The sequence below is a fragment of the Mus pahari genome, chromosome 16 (assembly GCF_900095145.1).
Source record: "Mus pahari chromosome 16, PAHARI_EIJ_v1.1, whole genome shotgun sequence".
NCBI lineage: Eukaryota > Metazoa > Chordata > Mammalia > Rodentia > Muridae > Mus > Mus pahari.
In genome coordinates, this window is record NC_034605.1 from 57,306,068 (window position 1) to 57,317,082 (window position 11,015).

Consider the following 11,015-nt stretch of genomic DNA (forward strand, 5'->3'; position numbering starts at 1 on the left):
AGAAAGAAGAAAGAAAGAAAGAAAGAAAGAAAGAAAGAAAGAAAGAAAGAAAGAAAGAAAGAAAGAAAGAAAGAAAGAAAGAAAGAAAGAAAGAAAAACTACTTGGAGACAAAACATTATGTAGAAAATAAATCCATAAGACAAAACCAGTGGGTGAGAGGCTAGAGATGTAGTTTGATAATAGAACACTCTTCAGTAGGCATGAGGCCCTGGGTTCAACTTTCTGGTAGCACAAAAGAACATTTTAACCATCATTAAATAAACTCTCACCAAAGTACTGTAACCCCACCCCAAGACAGGTTTCCTCAATGTCCTGGCTGGCCTGGAACTCACTAAGCTGACCAGGCTGGCCTTGAACCCACAGAGATCCTCACCTGCCTCTGCCTCTACCTCCCAAAATCTGGGATTAAAGATGAGCACTATCACACCCAGCTCCTGAATTTAAGGTTTAAGAAGTTAAGGATTCTCTGGGATGGTGGTGCACACCTATAATCCCAGAATTTGAAGGGCAGAGGCAGGAGGGTCACCGTTCAAAGCTGGCCTGGATTTTGATTTTGTTGATTTTTGAAACAGGTTCTCACTATGTAGCCCTGGCTAGCCTGGAAAACATATACACTGGCTAGCTCACATATACACTGTGATTAAAGGAGTATGCCACCACTCCAGCCTGAGTTTATATACGAAGACCAGACCCTATCTCTAAATAAACAAGCAGATAATGGCGACGTTATTCAGCTGAGTTATAAACCGTGGATTCCCCTCTCCCTCCTTCAGTTCAGAGGTCTCGTACATGTCATATATAAGCAAAGCATGGCCTCACTTTCCAGACCAGCAAGCAAAACATCTGCAGCTAAGGCATCCAGGCCTTCATCCAGGAGTGCCATCTTAGCAGGACAGTCCCGGCCTGCCTGCCATTCTCTTCTTGTCACTCTCCACAGTTGCCAGACAGCTAAGCTGGAAAAAGTAAATCACAATGGCAGATCAAGCCATGCTGGCCCTGCTCGCTTACATGGAGTGCTTCTGCCACGCGAAGGTACTTGGTCTCCTCCGTGGTGAGGCCCTTATGGGGTGTGTAACCAGCATCTCTCAGTCCTGCCTGCTGCTCAAAACGATGGATGCTCTCCTGGGTCTGCTCTGAAAAGAGAGGACAAGTCATGCTCAACCCTCACCAGTGGCAAACCAGCCAAAACCAGCTAGGACAGCACAGGTGTCTTGCTCTCCCCAGAAGCAAGAGGCCACACTGAGCCCTGGAGAGTCAGGGGTACCCCAGAAATGCCCTGACGCAAAGATTCCCTCAGAAGCCAGCCTTCTCTCACAGCACCCCAAAAAGCCAACTGTCCTGAAGGGAGCTGGATGCCTTAGCTCCTCACACTCAGACTCTGACACTCGACATTCAGCAACAGCGAGCACAAGGCACCTGATGTATGGCTACAGTAAGACTTCCCAAAGCACTCAGCTGCTGAGACCATCACCACCCACACAGAAACTCTGCCAAAGGGAAGCAGTCCTGCCAGCTCGCACCAGAACAACCTGGTGTTGTCGCAGCACAACAGCCTGCCTTGGCCCAGCCCGGGCCTAAATAAAGACTCTTAAGTTTCTTACATATGGTCTACCTGTTACTGTCCCTGGCCCAGTTTACCATGTCCTTTCAGCCTGGCTTATTATCACAAGTCGCTCACAGTATGGAATAAACAAGAGTTTTTTTCTTTTGGGGGCTGGTGAGATGGCTCAGCAGGTAAGAGCACCTGATTGCTCTCCCGAAGGTCCTGAGTTCAAATCCCAGCAACCACATGGTGGCTCACAACTATCCATAACGAGATCTGACTCCCTCTTCTGGAATGTCTGAAAACAGCTACAGTGTACTTACATATAATAAATAAATAAATCTTTAAAAAGAAACAAAGAAAAAAAAGAGGTTTTTCCTTTTTTTAAAAAGATTTATTTATTTATTTTATGTATATGAGTACACTGTGGCTGTACAGATGGTTGTGAGCCTTCATGTGGTTGTTGGGAATTGAATTTAGGGCCTCGGCTTGCTCTGATCAGCCCCACTCGCTCAGTCCCTGTTCCCTCTGGCCCAAAGATTTATTTATAAATAAGTCCACTGTAGCTGTCTTCAGACATACCCGAAGGCGGCATCAGATCTCATTACAGGAGGTTGTGAGCCATCATGTGGTGGTTGCTGGTATTTGAACTCAGGACCTTCGGGAGAGCATTCAGTGCTCTTATGCACTGAGCCATCTCTCCAGCCCAATTTTTTCTTAAGCTATAAACATTGCACACTACACATGAGCATGGCAGCTGTGGACTGTCCCCATACCAGGTGGACTTAGGGGTTAGACATTCCACTTCCTTTTTGATATGTACCACATTCATGCCCGGTGATCTTGGAAGCCAGAACAGCTAGGCTTTATGAACAGTCAAGCTACAAAATCAAGAAGTAGCTGCTGCTTCAAGTGGGTCAGTTACAGAAAACCAGTGAGTCTGGACTTTGACTATTAAACATTCCAGAACTAAGACAAACTGATGCACTCCTGGATAAAAGTAAAGTGCTCTGACAGAAGAGTCAGCCGAGGAGAAGCTCTGTGCACCTCAGTGCTGGTGTGGGGATTACTGCAGAGCCACCGACTGAATAATTAACTTCCCATACTTGCCAGAATGGTCCTTGAGAAGGAAACAGCTTAGGTAACTTGTGTCAGAAGTCTAAAATGAAGAGCTAGAGACATGGCTCAGTGGTTAAAAGCACTTGCTCCTCTTTCAAAGGACTCGGACTCGGATCTTGTTGCCAACACTGGATGGCTCACAACCGGAACTCTAGCTCAAGGGGATCTATCTGATGACTTCTGCCCTCCTCAGGCTCACATGCGTGTGCAAACACACACACACACACACACACACACACACACACACACACACACACCTGCCTCCCCACTCCCAAACACTCTCAAGCATACAGACAATATACATAAATACTGGCTGTCATATCAAGCCTCACTAGGACTATCAATGACATACTCTAAAGAAGCTGCAGCCCCACGTCTGAACTTCCTGGTGGACTAACGTGTATAAGGCTGTGGTCAGCACTATCAAAAACCCATTTATCTATAAATGCTATGTAAAAAAAATTTTAAAGTAGCTGGATCAGTGGTACAAGACTATAATCCCAGCACTTAAGAACACTAGAGCCGGGAGTGGTGGTGCCGCCTTTAATCCCAGCACTTGGGAGGCAGAGGCAGGTGGATTTCTGAGTTCGAGGCCAGCCTGGTCTACAAAGTGAGTTCCAGGACAGCTAGGGCTATACAGAGAAACCCTGTCTCGAGAAAAAAAAAAAAAAAAGAACACTAAGGCACTGCTGGAGAGAAGGCTCAGAAGTTAAAAGCATTGGCTGCTCTTCCTGAGGTCCTAAGTTCAATTCCCAGCAACCACATGGTGGCTCACAACCATCTGTAATGGGATCTGATGCCCTCTTCTGGCCGGCAAGTGTATACATGAAAACAGAGCACTCCTACATTAAAATAATAATAATAATAATAATAATAATATTAATAATAATAAACCCACTAAGACAGGGGGACTATTTTGAGTTAAGTCAAAAGATGTACACAGCAAAACCCTGTCTCTACACAAAACCAAACACACATGCATGTAATAGTGGAAGGCCTTATTCTCTGCAACACACCTAGAGCAGCAGGTCCAAGCTCCTGATAATGAACTAACTATTCAACCTCACCATCAACCTAACAGCTAGATCCCTACTTCAGAAAAGTGGGGAACAGTACTACCACTGAGTAACGTGTCCACGACCACATTGGTCACAACAGGAAAATGAGATTGTATCAAGCAACAATTGGCTTAGGAATACACCTAAGCCAATAAGATACTTCACAGTCAACAAATCTTCCTTCCCGATGAGGTGGAGCTGAGTGGCTCAGCAGCCACTGCTATGTGAGGCCCCACGAAAGCCGACCTGCCTGAGAATCCCCTGCAGCTGAGACCCAACTTCTCCCTCACTCCCTTCACTCTGCCGAGACTAAAGGGTGCTTACTTGTGATCAGAGAACTCATGATGACATGGGTAGCTTTAGCCTTCACCACAGGGGTCTTGTCTGAACTGTCAGTGGCTGGTGATGGAGTCACAGCGAGGGAAGAGACACTGGCCGCTCCCTCCTCTGTCTGTTCAAGAGAGGGAAGGAAGCACATGAGCAGGGCAGGGGAGCCTCACAACTAAACTTACATCTGTGGAGAACGTTACAAGGGTATGTAACCTGCTAAGAGAGGAACTACTTGAAGGGGACAGTGGTCACCTCTACTCGCCAAAGTGACAAGAAGACTGAACTTTATGGGAAGAACCTGGAACCACATGAGAAAAGATAGTTTGGAGTCCTGAGGCCTAACTTTCAGCTTCTGTCTACCCATCAGACTACAGATTAAACACTGTTTGATGGCACACACGTAATCCCAGTGCTAGAGAGGCTGAGGCAGGAGAATTGGTGTGAGTTCAAGTCTAGCCTGGGCTACATAGTGGTTCAAGTCAAGATTGGAATACCTACCAAAACCTTGTCTCCAAAATGAGGTAACACTGAGGGATGGAGAGAAGAAAGGACAAACAGGGCAGAAACAACATGGAGCAGACACCTCCTACAGGTGACACCTCCTACAGGCAAGCCTTATTCAGCTGAGCACAGCTTCCTCAGACTCTGCCCCTGAGTGCTGGCCAAACACATTTCAGGCTGCTTTGTCGGTCTGGGCTGCGGGAAGGTGAGACACACAGACACTAAAAGTGCATACACAGAGTGTGGTGATGCCCATCTGCAGTGCCAGCACTCTGGAGGCTGAAGACTACCATGAATGTGAGGTCAACCTGGGCCACACAGTGAAACCCTAGGTCAAAAAGGAAAAAGAATGTTTCTAGCCCAGCTTATGCAAAGCACACAGAAAATAATAGTCATAGAATTTTTAAACTAACTCCCAAGTGTGATGGTTAGTGTTAACTTGACAGAATGTCAAACCACTTAGGAGAAAGGCCCCTGGGCACCCAATGAGAGTTATCTAGATTAGGTTAGCCTTTGTGAGTGTCTGTGGGGGATTACCTTGCTTCTGATCACTGATGTGGGACGATTCATCTTTATTACAGGAGGCCCCTGGGGAGGGGGGGCAGGGGAGCCTGGGCGGGATAAGCCAGAGAAAGGGGCAAGCAACAGCGTACACTCACCTCTCTGTTCTTGACTGAATGAGATGTGACCCTCTCCTTCAAGTTCTTCCACCTTCTTCCCCCCAGGATGGCCTGTTCCTTGAACTGTGAGCTAAAGTGAGCCCCTTTCCCTGATGCTGCCTCTGCCCGGGTATTTTACACAGCACCAGGAGAGGAGACTAGGCCAGCAAGCGACGCTGGGAGCCACTGCACAGCAGCTCACATCGGCTCTCCCAGCCCATGCCCAGGCTGAGGACTGAACCCAGGACCCTGCAAATGCCCAGCACATACACCCCACTGAGCATACCCGCTGCCCTTCTTCTCGTCTATTTTGAGACAAGATCTCACTACGTAGCCTGGACTTGCCTTGAATTCACTCTGTAGCCGAAGGAGGCAATTCTCCCTTACCAGCCTTGGAAGCAGCGGGTAGGTTTGTCATGTTTGGTTTTCTATAGGTTTTTCTATAACTGTTTAGGGGTCTTGTTTTTGTAGGCAGGGGCCTTTGGATTAAACTCAGGCCGGCCTCAAACTCAAGACCTTCCTTATGCTGGCTTCCAGTTCCTCCTGTAGTCTACCCAGTGTCTTAAACACAACATTTTCTCTTCAACAGCTGTCTGGGTTGGATTACAGCAGACAGCTAAGATGAGGAGTTCTCCACACAGCAGTGAAGACAGACCACAGAAGAAGTCCCTGTTCTGAGAGTCTAACAGGGAAACAGAAAGGAGAGCTCAGACAGCACCCAGCTCAGCTCCTGCCCACGCCAACCAGCCTCTAAATCTCCTGCTTACTCCCTCAACATCCACTCAGACAGAGGCACTGTGCCCTGGTACAACTCTGAGGGATCCACCCCAGGCTTGCTTACACAGACCCTCACTGCAGGCTTCCTCTCAGGCCCTGCAGAGGCTGCAGGGAAAACGGCTTCATCTCAGCATCCCGCTTACTCGGGCACCAGGCTGGCCTTCTTTATATTGTGGGTGATGGGCATCAGGGTGACAGGCACAGGCTTCAGCAGCGATGCATACACTGACCTGCAGCAACTTCTCCCAAGTGCAGATGGCGCTGCAGAGGCAGGCCCCTGAGGAAAGGTGCCATGCGCCCTGACAGGGAAGGGGAAAGGCACCCTATACACAAGCAACAACAGGGCAGGCACTTGAGACCTGCGCTGACGCCAGTCACAAAATGAACCACTTAAAGGGTATGCCAGACCTTCAGCTTAATACTGCAATACAATACAGGCCAAGAATCACTACTCAAAAACCTAAACTCTCAAGTGCCCCAAAATCTGAAACTTTTGCACACTGCCATGACACAAGAGACAGTAAAACTTCCCAGTGTAAAACTTCATTTAGTGCATAAAAATCTGACTACATATAAGGAGAGGGTATGCATACAACATAAATTAATATCATATTTAGACTTGGTCCTTTCCCCCACTACCTCACTGTGTCTATGCAAATATTCTAATAATGTGATGGCTGGATAACAGAGAACCTACAAAGAGACAAGCAGGAGTCATCAGAACTCAGGTATGCAGGTTCTAGAGTTTGGCCTCTTAGTTGGGGAAGCAGAGTCTAGAAGAAATCTCTTGTAGATAAAACTACTATTCAAGTTTTGGGAACAACTGCTGCTGGTTTTGTAGGGACTGAGAACCACCGAAGGTTCTGGAACAGGAAGAAAAAAGGGGTGAGTTTGCCAGGAGTCGTGAGCAGGGTAAGGTACCTTGTCAAGATGCTGATACTTGCGCTCTGGAATCACTGGCTTCCAGGGGATGCTGCCCATGTCCGATGGAGGAGGAGTCATGGGCGCAGGGTCCTCTAGGGCATCGTCATAGCTGAATGCCCGGCGGCACATCCCGATGGGCAGGGACATCTTGCCTAGGGGCCCGCTGGGAGCAAGAGCTAAGAACAGAGACACCTGTCAATATGGGATGTCAACTGGACAGACTTTAAGTTCATCTGTAGATAAGAAAGCTGTGACACTTAGGGGACAACTAATCCACTCAAGGGAGTAATGACAGCACTGCTATCAGTGCTCATCGCCTTCTTTGTCCACAATTCTCTACTACACTGGCTCAGCAACACAGTCCTGTTAGACAAGGTCTTGCTATGTAGTCCTGGCTGGCTGGCCCTCAAGTTCTGCCAGTCTTCCTGCCTCAGCTCTACCCAAGTGCTAGGACTACAAGCAGAAACCACCACACTAGGGCTTCATCAACTTTTACAGAATAAAGAACCTTAACCTCAAGTTAAACTCACCTATGCAAAGTCCCAACTTCAAAGCACAATCCCCAGGCAAAAATCAAACCTCTCAAAATGTGCATACAAGACTGAGGGTAGAAAGTGACTGAAGGTATCATTCTGTGTTTTCTTCCCTCACTCTGTAGCCTGTCATTGTCTCATTTGATGAGGAAACTAACCCCTAATGATGGAAGGAGCTGCCTCGGTTCATAGAGAAAATGGCCAGCTGAAGCTCCACCTAGTTATGATGAGCCTTTTGCCTTCTGTATCCCCTCCGAAGAAATCTGCAAGAAACAGTTCCTGGTGTGGGGTCTGGCACGCCCTCTAGTGTCTAGTATTGACAGGCATTCTCATCAACACCACCAGCTTGAGCCTGCCATTCCTGTCCACGACAGCTGACTTCTGGAATGTCCAGTTGTGACAAAGGCGTCATACTTCAAGTGTACTCTCAGCTGTGCCAGGACACAGAGCAGGGTTCACTTGTCTGGTTACTGATCCAGAACCTGCCTTCAGGGTGATACTTTCCTGTTACATAATCTTACTCTTCAAGGTAGCTAGTCTACAACCCTGCCAAGTCTGCCTTAAACAGCAAGGAGACCCAGAGCTACCACATGACCATCACCAATAATAACTAACAAGCCCAAGAAGTTACTGGTTACCAAGGGCCAGGGAGAGGGTAATGAGGTGTATCTCCTAATGGGTACAAAGTATTTCTGGGGGCATGAAAATGCTTGGTAAGTAGATTAATTTGATGGATGCATAACCTTATGAACACACCAACCATGAAATCACCTTTAGGTGAATTTACACTATGTACATTGCTATCTCAAGGGAAAAAGGCATGCAGACACAAATGTCCTGGCACCGAGAGCCCTTCTTGTATCTACTCCTCACTATGTAAACTCTTCCCATTTCCCAGCTCAGAAAACCGTGGTACGGAACCTAAGCACTACCACATGGCTAGCAAATGCGCAGGAGACGCCAAGCCAGGGCTCACACCTTGTGCCTAACACTCCATGCTGCCAGCTACAAAGCCTTAAGCTCATGAGCGTAACACATAGCTCTGCATGGGGACAAGGACATTAGAGAGTCCAGTGTGAGTGGAAGACACACGTGATGGGGTGATGGAAGAGACGAATGGTATTAGGGCACATGGAAGAAGCTTCCATTAACCTGCCTTCTGGGGAGCAACTTCAAACCCTGTTTAACACCTTGTCCAATGGCTTCATAAAGACAAAGACAATAGCAATAAAGCTGCCGGTATCTACTAGGAAATGTGTTCCTACAAAGAGGTCAAAAGCTTTTTTTTTTTTTTTTTTTTTGGTTTTTCAAGACAGGGTTTCTCTGTGTAGCACTGGCTGGCCTTGAATTCAGAAATCCACCTGCCTCTGACTCCCAAGTGCTGGGATTAAAGGTGTGCACCATCACTGCCCGGCCAAAAACTTTTTTGAGCTAGGTGCAGTATACATGCATTTAATCCCAGCCCTCAGGAGGCAGAGGCAGGAGGATCTCTGTGAGTTCCAAGACAGCCAAGTCTACAAAGGGAGAGTCTGTCTTAAAAAAGCAAACAAACAAACAAACAAAACCTTTTATGAGCAGTAAATATAGATTTAGCAGCAACTCAACTTCACTTATGATTTCCCCTATAAAGTCAGCACTTAGTGGGTAGAGGTGGTAAGATCTCTGTGAATTCAAGGACAGCCTGGTCTAAATACAGAGTTTCAGGACAGCCAGAACCACACAGAGAAACCCTATCTCTGGAAAAACAAACAAAAGTGTTTACTCTTCACAATAGACACTTAAGGCAAGAGACTGTATGTCAAGGTCCGGGTGTATACCAAGGCAGAGGTGAGGACATAATACTAAAAACAATCAGTACTAAAGGATTCTGAGAAAATAAGCTTGGGGGGGGGGGGATTTAATCAACAAGAACTTAAGTTTACCAGGCACTTCTGGTTGTCTTGAAGCCATTGAAAGACTGAGATCCAGGTGTTTTTTTTTTCTACACAGAATTCGGAGCTGAGTCCCTTCCACCTAATAAAAATGACAAAGGGCATTTTCTTATGCTGAACAGCAGAGGGTCACTCCAGTGCAGTTCTTCTGACAGACACGCAGACATGTGTGGTTTGTTAGTAAGGTTGACACATACACACGCTAGGACCAATGGGCGACAAACACACCCCCGAAAGGATAAAGTCCGCTAGTTCGCCAGTATCCTCTGGCAGGGTCCTCTGAACACCAGAGAGGAGAAAGCCAAACCTCAGTGAAGACAGACAACCTTACCACAGTGAAATGACGCCGGACTATGCGGACAGACAGGTGTTAATGAGGAGCATTGCCCAGCTTCTGCAAATGAGCGAAGCTTCCGAGGAAGGGTCCATCCAGAGGCTCTAAGTAACAATAAACAAGCAAGGTTGGTACAGCGCCCCTAAGGCCGCCGAACATCCAACCATTCCCCAGCCAGATTACATAGCAGCCTTTCCCCTTGGCAGAAATGAGCTACGCCAGCATAGAAGACCAACTCCGCATCACTGAAAGTCATCGCATCTCACGCAACCCTTGTCCTGAAAACCCTGGGCGCTGCGCGGCACTGCACAGCAGGCATTATTGGTCCAGATTTATGTTCACTGCGGTCCTGGGGACGTCCGCAAGCCAGACACACGCCCGTCCCCTCTCCCTTAGCGACCCCAAGCCCACGACTCTCCCGCGGGAGGTACAAAACAAAGCCTCTGGGACTTGTAAAGCCTGTCCCGACCTTCCCACGGTCCCACCCCTCAAGGCTAAGCCAGCGGGTTCGCGGCGAGCGGATGCTCCGAGGCTCACTCCGCGGGTCTTTCTGGGGTCCCTCGAGCCCCGCTAGGGTGGAACAAGGCCCCCCCCAGGCCACGGCGCCCCGGGACTCAGGTTGCCCCCAGCTCCGCCAGGCCGCGGTCGGTTACCTGCTTGCCCGCCGCCTGCGGCCCGACTTTCCGCACTAAAGAGGCTCCGAGGCTCCAGATGGTCCAAGAGGCTGCTGGGCTGAACAGAGCCGAGCCATCGTGAGAGCGCCACGAACGCTCCCCGACGGAGGACTGTCCCCGGCCGGCAGCCGAACCCCCAAACCAGCCAGAGACTGCTGCAGGTCGCGCGAGACCTGACTCGGAGATCCGCGGGGCATGCTGGGGGTTGTAGTCCGAGATCTGAGCGTGCCACCATACCCACCACCACCGGAACACCTTCAAGCCGCTCTCTCTGTAGGTTGGACTCAAAAACGGAATCCCTGTTTCTAGCACTTCCTCTGCGCTTTTTTACTTGATTACAGAATCGTAGCACTTGGAGGCTGAAACAGGAGCATTGCGTGGATCAAGGAGTGCGGTGGGGGCTGAGGATAAGAAGAAAGAGGGGGAAAGAATGTAGATTGATGGCTGGAAATGGTTCAGCAGTTAAAACAGTAACTACTGCCCAGCGGCGGTGGTGGCTCACGCCTTTAATCCCAGCACTAGGGAGGCAGAGGCAGGCAGATTTCTGAGTTCGAGGCCAGCCTGGTCTACAAAGTGAGTTCCAGGACAGCCAGGGCTATACAGAGAAACCCTGTCTCGGAAAAACAAAAAA

General features: G+C 48.5%; 1 protein-coding gene across 4 annotated transcripts in view; it reads right to left on the bottom strand.

The window, feature by feature from the left end:
• Window positions 1-10,525, bottom strand: part of Kiaa1191 (KIAA1191 ortholog) — a 13,132-nt gene extending 2,607 nt beyond the window's left edge. The window contains exons 1-6 of one of the 4 annotated variants that reach the window (XM_021215625.2): window positions 10,364-10,501; window positions 9,708-9,814; window positions 9,368-9,458; window positions 6,910-7,088; window positions 4,046-4,172; window positions 1,010-1,134 (exon numbers count right to left, since the gene is read on the bottom strand). In XM_021215625.2, the coding sequence (XP_021071284.1) occupies window positions 1,010-1,134; window positions 4,046-4,172; window positions 6,910-7,088; window positions 9,368-9,395 (459 nt within the window). In that variant the 5' untranslated portion in view covers window positions 9,396-9,458; window positions 9,708-9,814; window positions 10,364-10,501. Of the gene's footprint in view, window positions 1-1,009; window positions 1,135-4,045; window positions 4,173-6,909; window positions 7,089-9,367; window positions 9,459-9,707; window positions 9,815-10,363 lie in introns of all 4 variants that reach the window. The other 3 variants (XM_029547407.1, XM_029547408.1, XM_029547409.1) reach the window with 3 other exon arrangements.
• Between the last annotated feature and the right edge of the window lie 490 nt (window positions 10,526-11,015).